The 25,030-nt window shown below is 43.1% G+C and overlaps 1 protein-coding gene across 2 annotated transcripts in view; it reads right to left on the bottom strand.

The window, feature by feature from the left end:
- Window positions 1–25,030, bottom strand: part of GPC6 (glypican 6) — a 1,234,631-nt gene that overhangs the window by 6,385 nt on the left and 1,203,216 nt on the right. For both annotated transcript variants that reach the window (XM_061435212.1, XM_061435213.1), the window contains exons 7-8: window positions 17,900–18,036; window positions 3,797–3,972 (exon numbers count right to left, since the gene is read on the bottom strand). In XM_061435212.1, the coding sequence (XP_061291196.1) occupies window positions 3,797–3,972; window positions 17,900–18,036 (313 nt within the window). The remainder of the gene's footprint in view (window positions 1–3,796; window positions 3,973–17,899; window positions 18,037–25,030) is intronic.

Here is a 25,030-nt window from a genome sequence, read left to right as displayed (position 1 = left end):
CTAAGTTGTGTCTGACTTTTTGCGACTGTATGGACTATAGCCCACCAGGCTCCACTGCCCATGGAATTTCCCAGGCAAGAATACTGGAGTGGGTTGCCATTTCCTTCTCCAGGGAGTCTTCCCAAACCTAGGGATTGAACCTGGGTCTCCAGCATTGACATGAAGATTCTTTTACCAACTGAGCATCCATTACTAACTATGTGAAAGTACTTATCCCCGTTTGCAACTCTATTATTTAACTCTTTGTTTTCTTATTCCCTCCCTGAGAATGTACACTTGTTGAGGAAGGGCAGACACTTTGTATATACTGTTCATTTCTGTATCTGCATTGGCTTTAATGATCCCTGGCATACAGTAGGTGCACAATAATAATTACTTACTGAATAATTAAATATGCCTTGGACACTTTTTTCAACTTCTTTGTTTCCTCAACTCAATACCTACTGACAATAACATTTACCTTGTTGAGGATGGTGAAGACCCCCTGAAAAAATGTGAGAGCGCCAAACCCAATGTGTGCAATGATGCTTGATAGGAAATACACTGTTCCTCCAGCAAAGACGACTTAGATTTTAACCTGCTGTCTTTTATTTAAGTCAGTTAGCCTTGCTAGGCTCTGCTTGTTCACCTGTGAAAATGAGAATAATCCTACCTACTTCATAGAATGGTTACAGGGTGAGATAAGTGTTATAAGTGAGATAATGTTCCTGGGAGGGCTTAGGAAATGTAGTAGTGGTAAACACAGTAATGACATTTACTATTTCCCCCGTGTACTCCATGGAGTCCATTCAACAGCCCTAAATGTCTCCCTGCTGGTCTGAAATGGTGATGTATATATTGAGCTGCTCCAAGAAGACCAGTGTCATCTTGGCTGCTAGACAGTGGTACTTAAGGAAAGCCAAGGTGATGTCAGGACTCTTCCAGTACCTCCCCACTAAGCAAGGCTCAACTCAGCACAACTTTATTTATTAAAATTTTTTTTGAACTTTTTTTGGCTATATCACATGACATGCAGAATCTTAGTGCCCGGACCAGGAATTGAACCATATCCCCTATAGTAGAAGTTCGATGTCTTAACCACTGGATCAGCAGGGAAGTCCCAGTGTAATTTTTGTTTTCTTAATGAGACATCTAAAATACCACATAAGAACACTTGAATATACTATACTGGCTTCTTAACATTTTCTCTAGTTTATCTTTAGTCGTTTTCACAAGGGGGAAAATGCCCATTAATTAAATTCAGAGATATCACAATTGCTAAGGGAATTGTTTTACACACTGGCATTATGAACAAGAAGTTACATAACCTTTACAGAGATATTATTGAGGTGATTTAGAATATTAAAAATGTGGTAAGCAAATAATGACAGGAAATTCTAGCTGAGAAAAATAATGGCTCCATCTCTTTCTGAAAAGGAATCACAAATGCAGGTATTTAAGGGGTGAGTTTTAAAAATGTCAGAAGCAATAATGGTGATGATGACTATAAGATATGATAGTGGTTTATAAGACAGACAGTATCCTAAAATAAGCTTCCGTGGTGGCTCAGATGGTAAAGAATTTGCCAGCAATGCAGGAGACCTGGCTTCGATCCCTGGATCAGGAAGATTCCCTGGAGAAGGAAACGGCAATCTATTCCAGTATTCTTGCCTGGGAAATCCCATGGACAGAGGAGCCTGGTGGGTGATAGTCCATGGGTCAAAAAGAGTCGGGCATGACTGAACGACTAACACTTTCACTTTCATCCTAAAACAGGAGGTTAAGTTTGGTGCTGAGGTTACAGCAAAGTGATACTGAGTGTTGCTGATTTTAATTTTCTTTTTGGGGGAAATGGAGCAGGATGTCTTCTCCAGGACATATCTTAAGTTTTGCCGATTGATATGTATACAACCTCTTTAGGTCAGAGAGGAGAGAGAACCAAGGCCAACATCAACTAATTCTTATGTGCCTTGAATTATTTAATCCAATAGTCATTCTCTGATGACAAAGTGCTTTATTAGACAGAGAAGATAGAAAAGATAAATTGAAAGGAGTGAAGCTAAGAAATGAACAGGGGAGAAGCAGCAAAGGCTGAAACCTAGTGTAATTTTCTCTTCTGAAGAGGGAAGGAGACATTTAGCAAAGAGCAGAGAAATACTGGGAGGACTGAGAAAGTTTACAGCAAGTTTATCAGGTTGGCAATGATCCTGCACTTAGAAAGTTAATTTTTGAGTTATTTTAAGTGGAATTAAGCTCCAAAAATTTTCTTCAGGGGAAAACTCAGTAGAATGATGGTTAAGACTCAGATGACTTCATGTCTCCCATCTGTAACTTGTTTCTTTCTATCTCATTAATTCAAGCACATAGCATCATCTTTTGCTTCAGTGACCAAATTATAGAATCACTGGCAACTCCACATCTTATGTTCAAGGAATCTTCTCCCAAGAACTCTCTCTATAAGAATATATATTAAAAAAAAAACAAAACAGAAAACAAACAAACAAACTAAAAAAAAACACCCTTGCTTTTATAGTTACACATCTAGAAGCCACTTAGACAAAACCCAAATATGGTTATTTTCATTCAACATGTACTTAATAGTCTTTCAAAATCACTTTTGGTATTTTGTAATCTTAATAAAATAGTCATGTGTAATATTACATCAGCATTTTCGTATTTCACTCAAGAATTCAGATACAAGTCAGTGGGTCTTGTATGTGCACAATTAGAGAGAGAACAATGCAACTGACTTCATGGCACATGAGATATTCATCTTAGCTCCTTTACACATGGCCTCAGACGAACCTCCCAACAATCCTAACTCAGGTATGCTTCCCTGAAGTGATCTTGAGTGATCGTGAGGACATTCTCTTGGTGGTTGGGAGGAAGGATGGAAGTTTGAGGCAGACACATAAATGCTGATGGGGAAAGGGGAGGGGAAAACATTACTTTGCTGTCTTGTAGTTAAAGGATTAACTGGCAGACAAAACTGAACTTTAGTTTTGGTACAGTTGAATGTCAGCCACTGAAACTACTCCTTAGGAGCAGCTATGATTTTAGTCGTATCCTAAAGAAAGATCAGGGCTCTCTGCCCTATAAAGAACTTTGCAGATGAGGTAAGAATGACACAAAAGAGCCAAGGCACACATTGCTCTTAAAGAAAAAATTATGATAAACTTATTCATAAAACAAAGACAGGCTTACAGACTCAGAGAACGAACTTACGGTAATCATGAGGAAAGTGGGGAAGGATTGTTTGGGAGTTTGGGATCACTAGGTACACACTGATATATTGAAAATGAATAAGCAGCAAGGACTAACTGTATAGCACAGGGAATGATGCTCAATATTCTGTGATAACCTAAATGGGAAAAGATTTTGCAAAATAATAGACACATGTATATGTATAACTGAATCACTTTGCTCTACACCTGAAACCAAAACAACGTGGTTAAACATCTCTGTTGATGTTGAGTCGCTAAATTTTGTCTGACTCTTTGCAACCCCATGGACTGTAGCCCACCGGGCTCTTCTGTCCATGGGGTTTCCCAGGGAAGAATACTGGAGTGGGTTACCATTTCCTCCTCCGGGGGAATCTTCCTGACCGAGGGATCGAACCCGAGTCACTTGCATGTCCTGCATTGGCAGGCAGACTCTTTACTGCTGAGCAATCAGGGAAGCTCTCTAAATGACAAGTCTCCAATACAAAACAAAAATTAAAAAAAAAAATAAAATTCTTTCTTAAAAAAAAACAAATTACAGAATCATCTTCTATAACGGTTTTCACTCTGGAGGGTGCTGATAAAGGCTATCTTACTCGTGTCCTGGAAGTTGACGTCATTGCCATTGTATGCGTTCTTCAGTTTGTTGGTCATCACACGGAGAGCCATGATCTGCTGCCTGATGAACGTGTCAGGCCGCGTGATGTCCACGTCCACCTCCGGGTTGTTGATCTGGTTGGTCAGCCCGTCATTCATGATCTCAGGCAGGTACCTGCAGGGCACAGAGAGAGAAACCAGTTGGGGTGAGGCAGGAGGCACCTTGAAACCAGATTCTGTCACGCTCTTTCTAACAGTGAACCCGAACGTCAGCAAAACCTGGGCTTGGTTTCCTGGAAAAAACGCCAAACAGTGAATACAAGGCATACGTTTTCCCAGAGAGAGACATGGCTAAAATGGCTTCAGAGCTGTCTCTAAATGGCACTGAATTCTCATGTAGGCTTGCCTACAAATAAATGCTCATCTAAGGACTTCCAGAAATTATTCCTTAAAATTAATTACTCTGTCTCCCTCCATCCCAAACATTAAGATGGTTAAGTCAAGGACTTGACAGCTCACTCAGTGATCCTGTGAATTTTGCTAGTAGGACCTGAGCTTGTAAATTATACGTGACCTTAGAGGGTTTCCTTGTACGAGGGTGCTCTTCCTCAATCGAGGAGGTCTGATTCCAGGTTTTAATCAGAACAAACTTCTGGATACAAAAAACCATCTTTGGAAAGTTGGAGGAGCAACCAGTGATCACTGGAATATTTTAAATGTCCATTAGGATTTTTATTTTGTACTAGAATCTTGGGTCTAACTCATCACTGAGTAGAAGAGTAAAATCTAATGTCAAATTTATATCACCATTTTTTAAAACTTGTGCTCATGTCAAATTGTCAGTCCTTCCAATGTCAACTGCTTAAGCTGCCCATGTGTGTTTATACCAGCAGAGACTGAAGATCTTAGCAAAATGCTTGCAGCGCCAGACTCCTTACTCTTGTGACCCATCTGCTTTCAGGCCCTCTCCTCCTCTCACAAGGTTCTCACACATACAGCTTCTTTCCTGTTTCCTGTGTCCTGAGTTGGAGTTCAGAGGGCTACAGCAGCTTCAGAATTCCTTGCCTCCCCTTACCTCCGTCTTTCCATCCTAGCGCATCCTAAATGACCTGTCTGGCTAAGCTTCACAAAATACTGCTTTCATCACGTCACTCTTCTGTATCTAATCTCCATGGGGTGCTTACTTAATGCCCGTCATTGTGCTAACCACTTTACCTGCATTACAAAAATTCGATTTCCCAGCAAATCTAGGAGGTAGGTACTATTTTATCCCCATTTTGTGTAATAGAAAACAGAGGCTTAGTTACTGTGCAAAGTCACAGAGCTAATGGATCTAACTTCAGAGCCCATGTGTCCAAACACTGCATCATATTGCCTGTTTGATCACAAACTCCAATTCACACTTTATGGCTCAGCACTCCAAGCCCATTTCTACCTCATCTCTACTGTCTCAGGCTTCAATTCTCCTTTCAAGGGGCACTCCTTGCCTTATGCAATCTTCCGCAGGGATTCATCTTATCTTTGCTGGCAATGTACTTTTCCATTTAAGTTCCAAATATCTTTAAAGACCCAGGTCAATCCTCACTTTCTCTTTAAGATGTTTTCCAGCTTTTAGGGACCTGCCCATTCTTTCCTGCTTCCCAGTGGCACAGTGGTAAAGAATCTGTCTGCCAATGCAGGAGATTTGAGTTTGATCCTTGGATGGGGAAGATCCGGGGGGATCTTCCTAAATGCCAACCTACACCAGGATTCTTGTCTGGAAAATCTCATGGATGGAGGAGTCTGGAGGGCTACAGTCCACTGGGCCCCAAAGAGTCGGACAGGACTTAGTGACTTAGCATGCACGCCATTCTTTCATAGGGCTTCCAAGTTCGGCAGGGTATTTTGGGCACTGCACCAAGTCATCTGCTGAGAGAGGGAGATGGGGCTGAAGGCCAGCCTGAATGCACCTGCAGGGCACCATTCACCAAAAGGGGTGCCTTTTTCTTTCCTTTCCTTTTCTTCTGTGGGAATCTTTTTAGTTTAGAAAATTTCACTATACACCAAAGTAAAGACAATAGTATAATGAACCCTTGCATACCCATCTGGGTGCTTTTTCCCCCCTAATTCCTACAAAGGCACTATATTTGTCTGGCAAGAAACAGATGGCACACTCAAAGGAGCAATAAAGAGAGTTAAAGAAGAGACAGTTTACAGAGGTGTGAACGGGGTTGAAGGAAGCCAATGTGATGAAGAACCCTGGGGCTGGCAACAGCAGAACGGCCAGAAGGGATGGAGCTGTTACCAGAATGCACCAGCTCTGAAGCCACGGAATGTGGCCGGAAGATGCTGCAGCTGCCAAAGCAAGGTCCCTCAAGGAGGGAGCAGAGGGAATGATATCCTGACCTCTCCAGTCCCTCCTTCTGACCTCTGGCTGCTGCCTCCCATTGGCTGAAACCAACTGGAAACCAGAAGGAAGGGTTATCCAGCTGATGTGATATGTAGATGTTCTCCTTTAGGACACAGACCAAGGTTGGAAGGACGAAGAGTAGATTTCAAGGAGGGCGGGGGGTGCCAGAACATCCAGCCCAGGCATCTGATGGACTGGTGGCAGCCCTGCCTAGTTGCTATCATTAGCATTCTTCAACTGCCTCTCCTGATGTGGCTTGAAAGCTGAAAAAAACTTCCCTTCCTCAGAGAAGGTGGGATGATATGAGAGAGTAGTATTGAAACATATACACTGAAAGTGAAAGTTGCTCAGTCCTATACGACTCTTTGAGACCCCATGGACTGTCCATGGAATTCTCCAGGCCAGAATACTGGAGTGGGTAGCCTTTCCCTTCCTCAGGGGATCTTCCCAACCCAGGGATTGAATCCAGGTCTCCTGCATTGCAGGTGGATTCTATACCAACTGAGCCACAAGGGAAGCCCACTACCTTATGTAAATGAATATCTAGAGGGAGTCTGATGTATAATGCAGGGAGCCCAAAGTCAGAGCTCTGCGGCAACCTAGATGAGTGGGATGGGGAAAGAGGTGGGAGGGAGGTTCATGAGGGAGGGGGCATATGTATTCCTAATGCTGATTCATGTTGATTGTATGGGAATAACCATCACAGTATTGTAAATTAATTATCCTCTAATTAAAATAAATATATTAAAAATAAAAAATTTTCCCTTCCTCTATTTTGTCCTTCCTATGTACATATACTCATACAATATATTTGTGCTTAAAATTCTTCCCCTTCCTGCAGGTTATTTTGCAAGTTTCCAAAACCAAAGGCTCTGTCTGTCAGCCTCCAAAAGAAGAAATAAAAACACACAAAGAAACTTTTATATTTAAGCCATTTTTCAGGTAATGAAATCTTATGCCTGATGTGTTTGTACACGAACTGGTTTACCCATCCCCACCCAGGGACCGAACCTGGGTCTCCTGCCTTGCATGCAGATTGTTTACCATCTGAGCCACCAGGGAAGCCCCATTTTACATTAGAGGTCTCTGAATAAGCTCCATGTCTTTATCCATATCTTGAACAACCAAGATGATCATGAACATTCATGATATTCATTGTATAATGAAAAATAAAACATACAGAGTGCACTACAAATTCTGGTCCATAAAACTTCACCGTATTTACTGCCTTAAAAAAATGTCCTAATTGAAATGAAGAAGAGTCAGGGAGCTATATTTATTTTTAAAGTGTAACTTCTATGCTGCCTTTTCATATATCTGGTATACCAATAAAACTTTGTTAGATTCTGAGATTGTTTTCCTGATATACATTCTGAAATATGACGTTGATTGACTATTACTGACATTCAATTATATGTGCCAGGTTTGGTGAGTTCTACCTAATCACTAAAGCCCATTGAAATACACAACCCACGGGTCGGCCAGCCTCTGCTGGCACAGAAGCGGAGGGGCTAAAAGGTGCTCATGGGTTCTGGTGTTGTCCCTTAACATTCTGAACAGTGATCCCTGTGGCTGTACCTGTGCTGAGTCAGAGGAGGGCTTTGTTTCTTTCAGCTGCTGTGTGCATGGCCCAGCTAGCTGAGACTCATTTATCAGAAGCCGACTGCGATAGCTTACATGGGAACGCTACCCTTGGGAGTTTGAGCACACAGGAACGATACAAGACTGCCAAAGAAACCCAGCCTCTAACTGCATCTGCCGATGCTCAGCCACTTACAATAAAAACAAGTAACAATGCACCTATGTCCTTAAGAACCTTTCTTCCTTTCAGTGTATTCAAAGGGGAACTTTAGAGACTATATGGAAACTTACACTGAAAAACACAGTTGGAAAAGAAAATGGCCACGTTGTCACCCCAGGGGCATATCCAGAGGCCATATCTGTGGATGTCCAGAGTGCAGCCTGGGGGACACCTGGAAGCCCAGTTCAGCGCCAGCCCAGTTATTTGTTGCCTCTCTTGTTTGATCTCTTTGTGCTGTGTGCTGTGCTTAGTCGATCAGTCAAGTCCGACTCTTTGTGACCCCATGGACAGAGGAGCCTGACAGGCTGCAGTCCATGGGGATTCTCTAGGCAAGAATACTGGAGTGGGTTGCCGTGCCCTTCTCCAGGGGATCTTCCTAACCCAGGGATTGAACCCAGGTCTCCTGTGTTGCAAGCGGATTCTTGACCATCTGAGCCCCTGGGGAAGCTATCCTGCAAGAATGGATGCACCTTTGAGCCCATAATATTCTTCCCTTTATTAGATCTTGCACCAGCTCTTTGATGTGAGGGCATTTTTGTACCGTCATGGTTCTGGGAGACATGGGAAGGGAGGAGAATGTTGCTACAGAGAGCCCAGGTTCTGAGGCTGGCTCCACATTTAACTGGGGCAGGGAAAGCCCAGAAGTGACCAACTGGAGAGGTGTCACTATTTGCCACCACCTAGTGCTATGGTGTGGAAAGTAAGTGGCATCCGGGAAGAGTCAAGCATAGCTTCCCAATTTTGTTACCCTCAATTTTGTAAGACCACATGTAGGGGCTAAATCATGGCAGTTTGGCAGAATTACATATCTTCTCATCTGCTATGGTCGGCTTGCTTGCATTCTCCCCAGATCCACCTGTTGAAAACCTGATGCCCAAAGTGATAGGATTAGATGGAGAGGCATTTGATCAAGAAGGCTCTGCGCTCGTGATTGGGACTAGAGCCCTTACAAAGAGGGCCACACAGGGCTTCCCAGCCCCTCTGCCAGGTGAGGATATGACTAGAAGTCTTCCCAGAAGGGGTTCTGGTGGAGGATATCACTGTGAAGCTTGTGTGATGAGTGACTTGGCCAGCACAGCAGGCATGCCGGACCCAGGATGCTGCTGTCAGTGGGCTCGGGATGGATGGAGCATGGAGAAATATCAACTCCTGCTCAAGCTAGAGGGAACGTAAAATGCCGCAGCACTATGGAAAACAGTATGGCAGCTCTTCAAAACAGTAAAAATAGAGCTACCATCTGATCCAGCAATTTCACTTCTGGGTATATATCCAAAAGAATTTAAAGCAAGGACTCAAATAGATATTTCTCTGTTGACAGCAGCATTATTTACAACAGCCAGAAGTGAAAGCGAACCAGGTGCCCACTGACAGATGAATGCATAAGCAAAAAGTGGTCTATACATAAAATAATTCAGCCTTACAAAGGAAGAACAGGAATTCCTGGTGGTCCAGTGGTTAGGACCCCATGCTTTCACTACTGAGGACTCAGGTTCAATCCCTGGTCAGGAACTAAGATCTGGTAAGTTTGGCAAACCATATGGCACAGCCAAAAAAATAAAAAAATTCTGACACATGTTAACGTGCCAACAGGGGAAGACAGAGGATAAGATGGTTGGATGGCATCACTGGCTCAATGGACAGGAGTTTGAGCAAGCTCCGGGAGATGGTGAAGGACAGGGAAGCCTGGCGTGCTGCAGCCCATGGCATCACAAAGAGTCGGACATGACTGAGCGACTGAACAACAACAAAAACGACAACATGCCAACATGGATGAATCTTAAAGACATCATGCTAAGTGAAATAAGCCGATCACAGAGGCACAAATGTATAATTTCACTTATGGAAGGTACCTGAAATAGTCACATTTGCAGACATAAAGCAGAATGGTGGTGGCTGGGACTGGCAGCGGGGAAGGGAAGTGTGGGGAATTATTGTTTGAGTGTGGAGCTTTAGCTGAGGAAGGTGAAGATTTTTGTGGATGGATGGCAGTGATGGGTGCACAACCCTGTGAATGTACTTAATGCCACTGAACTGGACACTTGAAAAATGGCAGAAATGTTAAAATCCAAGTTATATATGTTTTACCACAGTTTTAAAATTTCTAACTTTTAAGTACCATTTTTCTAAAGTTCTTGAGAACTTTTCTATTTTTCCTTTCTCCATTTTTCCGGGCTGCTGCAAAGTGGTATTATTCAAAACATACTATGACTTTAGGTTTTAAGTGGACTTATAAATTCTTGAAGACTTTTGAGCTGGAGTTGTCTGTGGCCTTAGGTACTTCAAAGAGATGGGACACTGAGACATGGTCAAATGCACAGAGGCTGACCCAGGACACCTGAGATCTCTCTGGAATCCAGCTGTGTGATTATGGGTAACTAACTTGGCTACTATATATATGCACTATATTTATATGTGTATATGTATATAATGTGAAAAGTGAAAGTAGAAGTGTTAGTTGCTCAGTCATGTTCGACTCTTTGCAACTCCATGGACTGTAGTCCACCAGGCTTCTCTGTCCATGGAATTCTCTAGGTAAGAATCCTGGAGTGGGTTGCCATTTCCTTCTCCAAGGTGTCTTTCTGACCCAGGGATTGAAACTGGGCCTCCTGCATTGCAGGCAGATTCTTTACCTATTGAATCACCAGGGAAGCCCATATATAGTATATATATATATATATATACACACTATATATGTATATACATAGTAAGTAGTGTATATATACACACACACACACACACACACACAGTACTATCCATATAATATAAAAGCCATTATATAAGGGATATAACTGTATGTATATATCTGTATATATAATATTTACCTTGTTTGTTTCATAAGCTGCCATATTAAGTAAAGTGATATGAAATTGCTTGACAAATATAATACACTATACAATTGCAATGCATCCTTATGAAAATTAAGTTGTTAACATAGCTCCCTCAAATGCTGAACCTGTTTCTTAGGAGGGCTGACAGCAGCAGAATTCCAAGCTTTAAAGCCTGGATTCATGGACAGAATAGTGATTTGCTGTGGCTTTCCTCCAGCTGGAGGATGTGGGGCATGAAATGGCCTGGAACCCTTGGAGGACACACCGCTCATTGGTTGTGCCAGTGAACAGAAGCTAAACTCTTTGACTTGGCTTCTCAACTCATTGGCAGGAGCTGCCGACACCATCCTTTCTTGGTAGAACCGGAGTCAGCAGACTCCAGGGTGGGAGGGAGGAAAGACCCACGAGCCAGGCCCCAGGGCTCCGAGCTGCCGACACAACATGCTTCTTTCCTCCTGTCTGTAGCCATGTTTCTTATCATTTCCAGGAGGGGCACACAGTATCCTGCTCCCCCCAAGGCAGTCAGCCTTCGTGGGGTCTTCCCTCCTGAACATCCCAGAGAAGGGAACCGGGCTTTTAGCTATGCCAGGTTGGAGAGTCGCCTGTTCTCATCCCAGACAGGCTTCCCACTTTCCCCAGATGCTTGCCCGGCTGCGTATACATCAAATATTTTATAGTTCTTTCAAACACAGCTGGACTGCTTTGGACATACCCTGCAATCAGACTAAGACAATACTCCAGATCTGCCAAGTTGCTGTCTCTGACACATTTCTCATCACTACGCACCATTTCACCACTCTGCCAGCTGCTCGCATGTACCCACTCATGACTTCCTAGTTTTTTCACTTAGTCAATCCACTTGGTGGCTGCTGAGAGTGACTGACCTATTTTCTAGATTTTTCTACTTTTCCTATTTCCTACAATTTACTGTATTTACCTCCTGGCCTCAGGGAGGATTTCCTTGGGGGACACAGTTATTTCTGTGAGGATCAGATGCCTTAAAAGACAGCAAAGACTCCTGGCAAAAGCTGCATTACCAACGGATCCAATTAATCCTTGTCTCCCAGCCGGCCTCTTGATGGCCTCCTCGTGTCCGACTCTGTGCGAACCCATAGACGGCAGCCCACCAGGCTCCCCCATCCCTGGGATTCTCCAGGCAAGAACACTGGAGTGGGTTGCCATTTCCTTCTCCAATGCATGAAAGTGAAAAGTGAAAGTGAAGTCGCTCAGTCATGTCCGACTCTTAGCGACCCCATGGACTGCAGCCTACCAGGCTCCTCCGCCCATGGGATTTTCCAGGCAAGAGTACTGGAGTGGGGTGCCATTGCCTTCTCCAGAAAAGACACAGCTCTGGCTAAATACTAGCTGACAAGGACGGAACCAGGAAGCTGTCTTGCCAACTTTAAAGGGAGAAAAGAAAGAGTATGGCTATAACTAACTCAAGAAACCCTGAAGACTCTGAGATTGTCTATGTTCTGTCCTGGGATCCATAGGCTTTGGGGACCTGCCTCAGACTGGATTTCATCACATTCCTCCTGCACCATCCCATTATCTTCTACATTCCCTTTTTCTTTTTAACATCTGTGAGCTTAGAAAAAGGATCCCTGTGAAGAGAACAAAGTCCTCATGAAAGACACAGGTGATGTGATTCAACATGGTTATGTCAGTTGGGTCATTTGTAGAGACATAAATGAGCCTAGAGTGAAGTTAAGTCAGAAAGAGAAAAACAAGTATTGTATAATAATGCATATGTGGGGAATCTAGAAAAAAAAATGGTACAGATGAAACTATTTCCAGGGCAGGAATGGAGACACAGATGTAGAGAATGAGATGTATGGACGTGGGGAGGAGGTTGGGGGGACGGGTAGGATGAATTGGGAAAGCTGGGATTGACCTACATGCACGTGCGTGCCAAGTTGCTTCAATCATGTCTGACTCTTTGTGACCCTGAGGACTATAGCTTACCAGGTTCCCCTGTCCATGGGATTCTCAAGGCAAGAAAACTGGAGTGGGTTGCCATGCTGTCCTCCAGGGGACCTACCCGACCCAGGGATTGAACCTGCATCTCTTATGTCTGCTGTATTGGCAGGTGGGTTCTTTACTGCTAGTACCACTTGGGAAGCCCTGTAGACAATGTTTGTGTCCTGCTAAGATCTATAGATTGAAGCCCTAAAACTCAGTGTGATGGTGTTGTGAGGTGGGGTCATGGGGAGGTAATTAGATCATGAAGGTGAAGCCCCTATGATGGAATTAGCACCCTTACAAGAAGAGGAAGAGACCAGAGCCCTCTCTCCCTCCGCCACTTGAGGGCACAGCTCAGAACAACTGCTTGGAAGTGGGCTCTTATTAGAACCCAGCCTTGTTGACTTCTAGCCTCCAGACTATGAGAAAATAAAATTTTGCTTAAGGTCTCCAGTCTATGGCAGCATTGTTACAGCAGCATGAGCTAGGACACTAATTGAATGTGGTTTCAAAAGCATCCATTGAATCCAGGGATTCAAAGCATCCATTCTTGGCCCCCAAGGGCATCTCATGAGAGACCAGAGGTTTGTGGAGACAGTATCCTGTCTTGAGAAAGCTGTGCTGCATTTCCAAGTCAAAATTCCCTCTTGATGCACTTGTGAAGCTTAAGCAATTTGTTGTCGAGAGGACTTTAACCTGGCTCGGGCTCAGCTATCTTTAGTGCGTGATGTTCCGTATGAACCACACGACCTGCCTAATCTAGTTGCTGTTGCCATTTGTAATAGAAGCAAAAGCCCATTAAAGGAAACATCAAGGGTATCCTTGAAGGTGAAGAGAAAACAGCAAATCGTAACATGTTCCCCAAGGCTTGTGCGTGAACTGAAAAAAGGGAATATCTTACATATTAATAGGAACTTAAAGGAGGCCTGCCGAGATGAAACACAGGACTGTGTGAATCTGAATATCAGATCGACAACGAATCCTTAGTGTGAGTGTGTTCCACTTGGTGTCCGCTTTTCTTAGGTGCCAAAGCTGGCAACTCTGCCTTTGAGCCCTGCTACTCAAAAATGCGATCCCTGGACCAGAAACCCTTGCTTCCCTGGGAAACATATTAAAAACGTAGAATTCAGTTCCATCGCAGACTTACTGAATCAGAATCTGCATTTTTTAACAAAACCCCCCAGATTTTAGCCTGTCCATTTGAGAGGTGCTGCTTTAGAGGTTACCAGCTATTCTCACAGACTTTATTGCATTGGTCTTTAGAATTGTCCCAACAGGGTGGCAAGGGAAGGAGAAGTAGACGAGGACCTTTCCTGACCACCTGGTCCTGTTGTCAGAATGGAGGTTTCCATGCTGACAGGGTCACGGGCGAGCCCACAATTTCCTCCCATCAGAGGGCACACTCTCTTCCTGCTACCTGACCTTCTGTTTCCAGACCTGCTGGGCTACTGAAGCACACTGAGACCTGCCAGAGATGGATGAAGGTGAGAGCAGGAACGAAGATGGGCCCATGTTCTAGGGGAGACACTGCTCATACATCCTTGACCATCACCTCAACGCAGCCGCTCTTACCCTGCAGTTGCCATAGCAGGCACATCTGTGTGTATCCTGTTTTGTGTCAAAGTCATCACTAATTTCAACAGGCGATATTCATTTTGTAATAGCTATTATAAAACAATACATACTGGGGGAAAACAATGCATACTTGGGGACACAGAGCGACGTATCTATTGTAGGAGTCATTTTGATTTTGGAAATGTTAACATATGAAATAGACATGCTTCTGAATCAAGGAAGTACAGTAGAGAGCTTAGAGCAGCATTCAGAAAGCAATCAGGAGAAAAATGGGTGATGGCAGACAAGTCTGAGCAAGTACTTAGGATAAAAGGGCTGCAGAGACTGTGGTTAAAGGAATTGGAAGGATGAAATATTGTACAAAGAGGAAGAAATATCTAGGTTACTGGCAGCCTCATCTCACAGGCCTGAGTTTTAAAACTCCAGACAATTTCTATCAATGCTAGTTAACATTGCTGTTCCACACTTGATAGATTTTTTTTTGAAATAAAAGTTCTGTTTCTTTTGTTTCACAGGGTGACAAGAATAACCTTTCTTTTTTTTTTTTTTAACAAGCATTTCTAAACATTTCAGAAGGCCTTTCATTTGAAAGTCCATACTTCAAAAATAGGGAAAAAATACCTTGTCTGCATTACAAATAGATTTTTCAACTTACAGAATAGTTCAGTGGAATTTTTTTTTTAGTGACAACTTCTCTCCTGTGTTCCTAGATCAATTAATATTTGGATGAGAAGAAAGCTTTAATTAAATTTAACCCAACAGGTCTGTATTGGTTATCTACTTACAAGGTTATTAAATATAAAGTTATAATATTAAGAGTTCATTATAATGGAAGAAGTAAAAAGAAGAGAACTAAGAAAACCCTGTGAAATTATAACTTTTCAATGGAAGTATAATTTGAGTCACAAATATTTGCCAGTGTTATCTTTTTATTAATACATTGGGTTGAAGTCTGGAATATTCCTGCAAATGATTTTATTGTATTAAATTTGATGATTTCCCTCACCTGCATAAAATCCTCTAATGGCTTCTCATGGACTCAGGATAAAATTCAAGTCTGGTCCCTGAGTACTGAGCAGGTGTGTCTCCTGGCTATGTGGTCCTTTCCCAACCCACAGGCCAACGCGACGGCACTTAAAGTTCCAAAGTCCACTGTCCTGCCTCCAGTAGCTGTGCTTTTTCATGTGACACCCCACTGCCATCACATAGTACTTAATTGACAGAGCCTTGCACAGCGCCTGGGCTGAGGGTGTGCTTAACAAGATTGCTGATGGACTGAACGAACGAAAGAGCAAAGAATCTACTTCATTTGTTCTCCTAGTTCAGGGATGGCAGTATATATCTGTCAGTTGTTTAGAGTCAGGGTATTGAAATGAAATGGCTTCTCAGGTGGCTCAGTGGTAAAGAATTTGCCTGCAATGCAAATTGTGAGATTAAATGTGAGTTTGATCCCTAGGTCGGGAAGATACCCTGGAGAAGAAAATGGCAGCCTGCTCCAGTATTCTTGCCTGGGAAATTCCATGGACAGAGAAGCTTGGCAGTCTACGGTCGAGGGGGTTGCAAAGAGTTGGACAGGACTTAGCGACTAAACAGCAACAACAAACTGCAGTGAAAAGAATACTCTCTGGGGTTTGGGAGATGTCAGCTTTCACCTTAGTTCATCGGCTACACTTAGACTAATGGTTTACCCTGTCTAGATTCCTGACTGCATAATGAGGAACTTGGCTGAACCATCCCAGGCTCTTCTCGCTCTGACTCATGGTCTTTATCTTCCCCATTCATTTTCTTGATGGAATGCAGTCCCCTCCCCAGTCCTTGCAGCAAACCTTTCTCTATACTTCTTCTGTAAGAATTTACAGGGACTTCCCTGGTGGTCCAGTGGTTAAGAATTCACTTTCCAATGCAGGGGATGCTGGTTTGATCCCCAGTCAGGAAACTAAGATCCCACATGCTGAGGGGCAGCTAAGCCCCCTTGCTGTGACCACTGAGCCTGCATGCCCTAGAGCCCCCGCGCCACAACTAGAAAAGCTCACGTACTGCAATGAAGACCCAGTGCAGCCAAAATAAAAATAATAATAATAAAAAAATTTGCACATGTGCTAATATACAGTAACCTGTGTAACTCTCCATGGGAATGCAGTTCAAAACACAGCCACCATTTTAGCCGAGGCTAAAAGGTAAACACAGATGGGCAATGGAGCAGCTTGAAAAATCAACTTTATTCATTAGACCATCTGGTCATCCTTTACAGTGTCTTTCTGTACAGTCATTAGGAAAAGACACATTAGAAGCTGTTAATTCACAGCCGAATTTGCTGGCCCAAGGTCCCCTTCACAGAAGACTGGAAACTGCTAAGTTACTAAGCATTTTTGAGGGGCAGCACTGTTGATACTGTGAAAAGCCTTTGGTACCCTCATAATTTAAGACTGTCACATGGATATTTGGGGGGTAACTTGAAATGACTGCAGTTCTTTCAACAGCTGTCTTGTTTTCCTCTTGCTAATCTCTCTCCAGGGTGGCTAATAATGCCATTACCAATAGAAGCTAAAAACGCAACTCAGCAGTGTAAGAAATTACACCCAATGAGCACCTCACTTGCACCCGTGCCTCCTGCAGCTCTGTCTGAACTTAATATCCATGAATCTTCTTGTTCTGTTTTCATCACAGCTGTTTCATATGCTCAAAAATGCCCAATAAGGCCCCAGAACAGACCCCTTCTTTTAGCTCTTCCACCTGCCTGTTGATCCCCAAAGATTCCTTGAATCCAATTTACCAGCTGCTTTGCTCACCTGCGCCCCTGCTGAGGAGGCTTTGGGTGGACTCCTCTCCCGGTGTCTGCCCTGCCTGCCAACTCCCAGCCAGTTCTCCCGTCCAACTTCTCCACCCTATGACAACTCAGGCCAACCCCATTTCTGGGCTGAATCAAGAAAGTCAGAAATTCCATACCAAGGGGCAGTAGCCTTGGGCAGCAGAGCAGAGGAGGAAAACAGAGCCATCTCTCAGCGGGAGATTCCAATGGGACTTTCTAAGGCACCAGACTTAGGAGAATGCTTTCCTGGTTGTCTGTTATTTTCTTTTTCCCTTACCCTTCGAATCAGACTTCAGTATTTTCTTTTTCTCCCAGGGTGAAAAAAATTACAGTTGAATGTTCACTTCCTGTTTAACTTGTAATGGAAAAAAACCCCAGTAAGCTGTGCAAATTTAACTATGGGTAAAAATAGCTCCGCTACCTTAAAGTCATTAAGAGAACATAAAAAGCTCTTTGTGATCTCAAGATATCCGTAACCTGGCATCTGTCACCATCCCTCCATCCTCGTCCACGGGGGCGGCGTGCAGAACAAGGATTCCACGCTTAATGGCACCTTGAGAGTTAGCGCTCCCAGGTGCCCATCAAACCTGTCACTCTGAACAGCTGTCGCTAAGTGACGACTTGTCGCTCCACCCTCCGCTGGTTTTTTCATAAACAGGTCTGCAGCGTTGTGCCAGGAGAGCCTTCCAGGACTGGATGTGCAGTATCCCTTCCACAAGAACAGCAAGCCACCCTCACCTGGCTTTGCTGTGTCCGTTCCAACATTCCTCTTCGTTGGACGTGCCCGCAGTCACGCTCTCATCCTTGCAGATGGTATAGGGCAATGTCGACCAGACCTTTTTAGAGAGCTTCAGTTTCTCTTTTATGTCTGTGACCTGATCAAGAAAGCAAGGAAAGAGAGTGAACATTCTCGCCGGGCATCGTCCGTTTCTACACCAGGACACGCGCAGGGGAAGGTTAGAGTCCATGATGGGAGGAGCACAGATTCCCCATCACCTTTAAGAGAGAACCCATTCTGTAGGACTTATTGCCCAGGGAAGCCTCACTTCCTCCTTCCTCCACTTCCCTCTAGCTTCTGGCAGAGGGTTCTCAGATAATTGACTCTTGGTTTTCCATTTTTTTTCTGCCCTCCCATCCTTTGAATCAAAAACTTATGAGGCTCTTGTATTGGTTTTGCCATATATAAGAAAAAAAAAAAAAACTTATGAGGCATCTCAACTGGCTTTGGGTCCCACTCCGGCTGGGAGAAATAGGTATTTCCCTACTGCAAACATCCTCAATCTGATCTTCAGGATTCATTTGCCTGGAGGTCAGATAAACACCTAAGGGATGAAAAAAGAGATACATTGTGTTCCCCAAAGGTCTACTCGTTTCTGCAAGAAATGAATATAGTCACTAATTCAGCTGCTGGTGACCCTTGCTCTTGACCAGTGGACAGGCCCACAGAGTACACTCTTGGACGATGAGGAGCACCCTAAACCCACTTTAAAATCTCTAGCAGCAGAGACAAGAGTCATTCCAAATACGAGTAGGCGTAAAATCCACAGTCCTGTGGCTGGATGGCTGGGAGGAGCTTGGTACCAGCAACTCTAGGGCTTTCAGGCTCAGCTCTGACTTTTCGTCTGCCGAAAGGATAGGACAGGGATTCAGCAACATTTTGGCTCCACAGGAAGAATCAAGGTTCATGCAGTCACACCACGATGTTCTACTCTGTCTATAAGAACATGGGGAAAATCTATGGTTGGTGGAAACGCCGCTGTTATAGCTCGAATTATGTCCTGTGATATTCATATGCTCAAGTCCTAACCCTCAGAACCTCAAGAATATGACCTTATTTGGATCTGGAATCTTTACAGAGGTAAGGAAAGTTAAAATGAGGTCATTAGTTGGCACTAATATAATAGCACCGGTGTCCTTATACAAAGCGGGGCTTTGACCATAGGGGTGTGCACAGAAGGAAGACAGTGTGAAGAGACGCAGGAAGAAAACATTCATCTACAGGCCAAGGAGAGAAACCTGGACAAAATCCTTTCCTCACAGCCCTCAGAAGCAACCAGTCCTGTTGACACTTCGATTTTCGACTTCTAGCCTCCAGAACTATGAGACCACACATTTCTGTGGTTTAAGCCACCCACACCTCATTGTGATAGCCTGGCAGACCTATACAGCATCCTAGAAGGGAGGACCACTCACACTTGTGATCAGTGGCCTTCGGAAACAAAGTATTCTGTGTTTACTGTGGATGCAGTACAGATCTGAGAAAACACTTCAACGATCCGTTGTCAGGTTTAAGAGGAAACACAAAAAAATAAAAGAGCATTTCATGTTGTCCCGAGTTATATTTCTCAGTAGTTCCAGAACTGTACAGTTTTTGGTCCTTGCTTATTTGTGATTCTGATGATGACAGAGATTTCAGCCCTGGGAAATGTCTGTTCACCAGTCAGGTACTGAAGATGACCAGAATGTTGAACCTAAGACCTTGATACATATCCTTGAATGGTGTGATGTTATTTTTGTTTCAGAGCATAAAAAAAATCTGCAAGTGATGAAATTCCAAACAGTGGCTTATACTCAGTAAATCTCAGGGTAGCTTAAAAACTACACTCTCTGATTTCCTCCACTGGTGCTGACTTTGGTCCACAGACTGCCCCCTTGGCCCTCCTTCCAGCCAGTCTGACTGCCTAAAAAGCATTAGCCACTTAGTTGTGTCTGACTCTTTGCTACAGACCCCGTGGACTATAGCCCGCCAGGCTGCTCTGTCCATGGAATTCTCCAGGCAAGAATACTGGAGAGGGTAGCCATGCCCTCTTCCAGAAGATCTTCGAAACCCAGGGATGAAACCTGGGTCTTCTAATTGCAGACAGATTTTTTTACTGTCTGAACCACCAGAGAAGCCCCTCTGACTGGCTAAAGGGACTGCAGTGATGCTAGTTCTTTTCTGCTCACCATTCTTAGCACAGATGTGTATGCATATTGTCACTGGTTTTTAAAATTTTTTTGTTTTAAATATGTGTAGCCATTTCCGTCCAGCCATAGGTGGATGGACACTCTGTGTTTAACAACTATTCAAAAAACTTCAAATCCCTGAAACCTCAACTAAGAAATGTTGAAAGTATGACAGAAAAGTCACCATTCTGCAGCCATCTCATAGTAATAACTGATCTCAGTGAGTATCATCAATAGCTTCTGTTGTGGGTTGAATTGTGTCCACCCTAAAAGATGGATTCTGCTCACCAGTGCCCGTGAATGTGAACTTGACCTTATTTGGAAATAAAATCTTTGTAGATGATCAAGTTAAAATGGGGTCATTAGGGTGGGCCCTAATCCAAAATGACTTCATTCTTATCAAAAAGGGAGATTTAGATACGGAGATACCCACAGGGAGGAAGCCCTGTGGAGAGGAAGGCAGAGATTGGGATAATGCTTCTATAAGACAAGGAACACCAGCGATGGCCAGTGAGCCACAGAAGATGGGGGACAGGCCTGGGACAGACTCTCCCTCTTGGAAAGGAACAGCCCTGCTGACACTGGGGTCTCAGACTTCCAGCCTCCAGACTGTGAAAAATTATGTTTCTTTTATTGTAAGCCACCCAGGTGGTGATTATGCAGTCCTAGCCAACTAGCACAAGTGCAAAGAATACTGGGTACAAGCTTGATGGGGAACAGGATATTTACACAATCCCAGAGCATCCCCTGGACCTTCCCTAATGGCTCAGTGGTAAAGAATCTGCCTGCCAATGCAGGAGACATGGGTTCAATCCATGGGTCGGGAAGATCCCCTGGGGAAGGAAATGGCAACCCACTCCAGTATTCTTGCCTGGGAAAACCCAGGGACAGAGGAGCCTGGCAGGCTACAGCTCATGGCAGGGTCACAAAAGAATCAGACACAACTGAGTGACTCAACAACAACAAAGCATTTCCCACAGATTACTTATTATTACAAGAGGACAACTGGTCACCACTCTACAGGGCAGGAACCTGGCAGCCCCCAACTTAACCAAGGGATCAGTCATGGAACACCTTGGTGCTGGGTACCTCCAGGTGTGATGGGACAGTACCAAAACATCACTTACACAGCAAAAATTCACAACCTCAATCCAATCATGAGGACACACTGGACAAACCCCAACTAAAGGATGTTTTACAAAACAGCTGGTCTGTATTCCTTAAAAAGGTCAGTCATAAAAGATACAGAAAAGCTGAAAAGTTTGTCTAGGTTAAGGAGACTAAGGGACATGGTGTCCAAATACAGTGGATGGCTCTGGATTGGATAATAGATTGGAAAAATAATTGCCAAAAAAGGATATGTTTAGTTGGAAAAATTTGCACACTGACTCTGTATTAGATAATAATATTGTATTAATGTTAAATTTCCTGAGTATGGACTCCTATTGTGATAACACAGGAGAATGTCAAGTTCTTAGGAGATACACATTGGAGTATATAGAACTAAAGAGATATGATTTCCACAACTTACCCTAGAATGGCTCAGGAATAATAAATATAAAACATATAGATGTATAGAGCAAGAGAGAGTGAGAAAGCAAATGTAAGAAATTTTTAATAATTGGTGAATCTAGAAGGAGATATACTTTCTTTTTCAAAAATTGCAATTTTTCAGTAAGTTTGAATTAAAAAAATAAAACATGTCAAAAAATAAAATCCTTCACATGTGATTTGTTCAGCAGAGTGCCATTCTGTTGTCCCTAACCTCTAACCTGGATTATTCCTTTAGGCCACTTATCCTCACTGTTCTCAAATGCAAACCCCAGAGGGAGAAACATGTATTACATATTCATCACCAGTTCAGAAAATGGCCACCAGCTTCAGGATGGAAATAGTGTAGGCTCTATTCCATGCCACAATAGATACACCAAGAATGAGCCTTCTCTTTTCTTCTTATTTCATACAGAAACCCCACCTTTAAGCTGTTGGAGTCTGAACCAATTATATACATTTTTCGACACAGGGAAAGAAGAAAATTGCATGACATCCCACAGGTATCTCCTTTTTCGATATTTGCCAAATCTAAGTGTATATTATGCTGCTTTTTCTTTTAATCAAACTCAAGCATTATATCTTTCATGGTTTATTTTCAACGCCATCCCCTCCCCTGACACCCATGAGACTTGGATGGAACTTTCTGAGTTCCAAGAGGGACCCCATTCATGATTCTGAGTACTGATTGCTCTAATCCTTTATAAATGGCTAATTTTTATGATTCTAAGACCACATGCTTCTTGAAGGGAGGGACAGGGTTCTAATTTGTCTTTATTCTCAGTGCTTAGAAGGGGTCGGGTGACCAACCATCCCGTTTTGCCCAGGACTTAGGGGGGCTTCCCTGGTGGCTCAGACGGTAAAGTGTCTGCCTGCAATTCAAGAGACCTGGGTTTGATTCCTGGGTCGGGAAGATCCCCTGGAGAAGGAAATGGCAATCCATTCCAGCACTCTTGCCTGGAAAATCCCATGGACAGAGGAGCCTGATAGGCTACAGTCCATGGGGTCACAAAGAGTCAGACACGACTGAGCGACTTCACTTTCACTTTCACTTAGGGGGATCACTAATTTTTAGTGCAAAAACTGAAAAGTCCTGGGCAAACTGGGATGAGTTAGACACACAGGTTTCAGCATACAGTACATGTTCAATAAATGCTGGTTGAGAAAATCACTTATGCAGCAAAAATTCAGACTTTCAGCCTCCAGACTGTGAAAAATTTTCTATTATTGTAAGTCACCCAGTTGGTGATTATGCAGTCCTAGCAAACTAGCACAAGTGCAAAGACTTTACAGGGTCACAGACCTTATAGTTAACAGAAAATAGTTGAGGGTCACACCATGTGGGTTCTTATCTCAAAAGGGCCAGGAGGCCCTGAGGGTCCCCCCAGGACTTGTATTAATATCTGCCTTAGTGAGGAGTGTGGGTCTCTTCTGGCCATTCACACAGCACATTTTCTAATCAGGTCGTGTTCACTCTGGCATTTCAGAAGCCAGGCATTTTCATTGTGCAATCGAAGGTGATAACAGCAAAGAAGCAGTAAGAGATGCAAAAGCTGTTTTAACATTCTGCACGAAAACACCATCCAATTCACTTCCAGACTGGAGTGGTGAGGCAGACAGCTGAAAAAAATGGACACTATTAGCCACCGGAGAGGAATATGCCTTTGATTCTAAAGAATAGCTGGATGATTGCCCTCAGTTTTTTAGTATTAAGAAAATCTTTCAGTTCTCACATCGTTTAGAAATATTTTTTCATTTTCCTGGTGGCTCAGACAGTAAAGAATCTGCCTGCAATGGGGGAAACCTGGGTTTGATCCCTGGGTTGGGAAGATTTCCTGGAAATGGGAATGGCAACCCATTCCAGTATTCTTGCCTGGAGAACTCAATGGACAGAGGAACCTGGCAGGCTTCAGCTCCCGGGGAGCGAAGTGTCACACATGACCGAGCGACTGACACTTTCAACACTTTTCTTTTTGAATAATAATGTAACTTTTCTGTAGCTCTAGATCTGAGTTTTTGTTGTGTGCTAAGCTTCATGTTAGCAAGTACTCTTGGTGAAAATGTATCACTAACAATAAGAGTGAGGTCTAATTCATTAACAACACAAACTTGATGGAAACAAAGACCTGGGATCAAATGAGAATTTCTAATTTCTTTGCCCTGCTTCCCAAATGAACTCTCTCTAATACTTGCAAATTATATTTACCGCTTATCCAGTGTTACATTAGGAATACTATACTAAATATTAGAAATATCTGTGTACTAAATATTTTTCATCTATGCTATTGATAGATTGTGAAAGTTAAACAACAATTTCTGTTATGCCATAGGAATCTGATCCAAACAGGCACCATTGGGATCCACTGGGAGAATGTGAGCCTTCTGATAGAACTTACCTGGACTTGATTCTGATTTCTGACTCAGTTTCAACAACTGGCTGCAGTAAAGGCAGACACTCCGTTTACACCTGTGAAGGGTCCTGAATACTTAGCTATAGAAACACAGTGGTACCAATTTCATACCCACCCTACAGGACTGTACAATTACACAAAAGAGAGAGGCAGGCAACAAAGTGGAGGGGCTGCTGAAATCAAAGGAATCAGAAAAAACAAAGAACAGAAAGAAGGACTGTCCAAGCACTGTCGCCTGGTAACTTCATTTAAGAGGTAATCTTGCCCCAGATATTTAACTTGAATCTTATTGGGCTTCTGACTTAACAGCTTCCAGTTTACAGGAAATATTAGGGACAGAAGTATAAATTAAGTAACACCATAAATAAATGATCAGACACATCCAGTGTGTGGGATGTTATATAAGACAGCTGGCTTTGACTTTTCAAAAGAAGAGGGAAAATAATAAAGGGAAATTTTTGTAAACGAAAAAAAAAAAACCAAAACCCTCTAAAAGCATAACAACCGAATGCTATGTGAAGACATTAACAGAATCTTGGATCTGGAGATGGGTACCAAGGGATAATAGAGCTTTGAGATAATTAAGGAATTTTGAATATGAAATAGTGGATGATATTATTGAATTTCTGTTACTATTCTCAAGTGTAATCCTGACATTGTGGTTGTGTAGGAGACTGTCCTTGCTTTTAGAAGATTCACAAGGAGGTATTCAGAGATAGGTGTTATTTTGTCTTAGACTTGAAAATAGCAAAAAAGTCAACCATGATTGAATCTACACAAAGAACATACGGATGTAAATTTTATTATTTTTCCAACCATTTTAGTGTCATTCGAAAAAGTTAACAATAGCAGAAAGTTAGGAAAAGAAATAAGACTTTACTGTCAGGACACAGGATGTTTAAGAGCCTTGCTATATTCAGCCTAGGGCAGTAATTGACTCAAAACAATTGGAGGCTAACTG

This window comes from Bos javanicus, chromosome 12 (genome assembly GCF_032452875.1).
Source record: "Bos javanicus breed banteng chromosome 12, ARS-OSU_banteng_1.0, whole genome shotgun sequence".
Lineage (NCBI taxonomy): Eukaryota > Metazoa > Chordata > Mammalia > Artiodactyla > Bovidae > Bos > Bos javanicus.
Note: the sequence above shows the minus strand (reverse complement) of the source record. Positions and strands in the feature narration are given on the sequence as shown.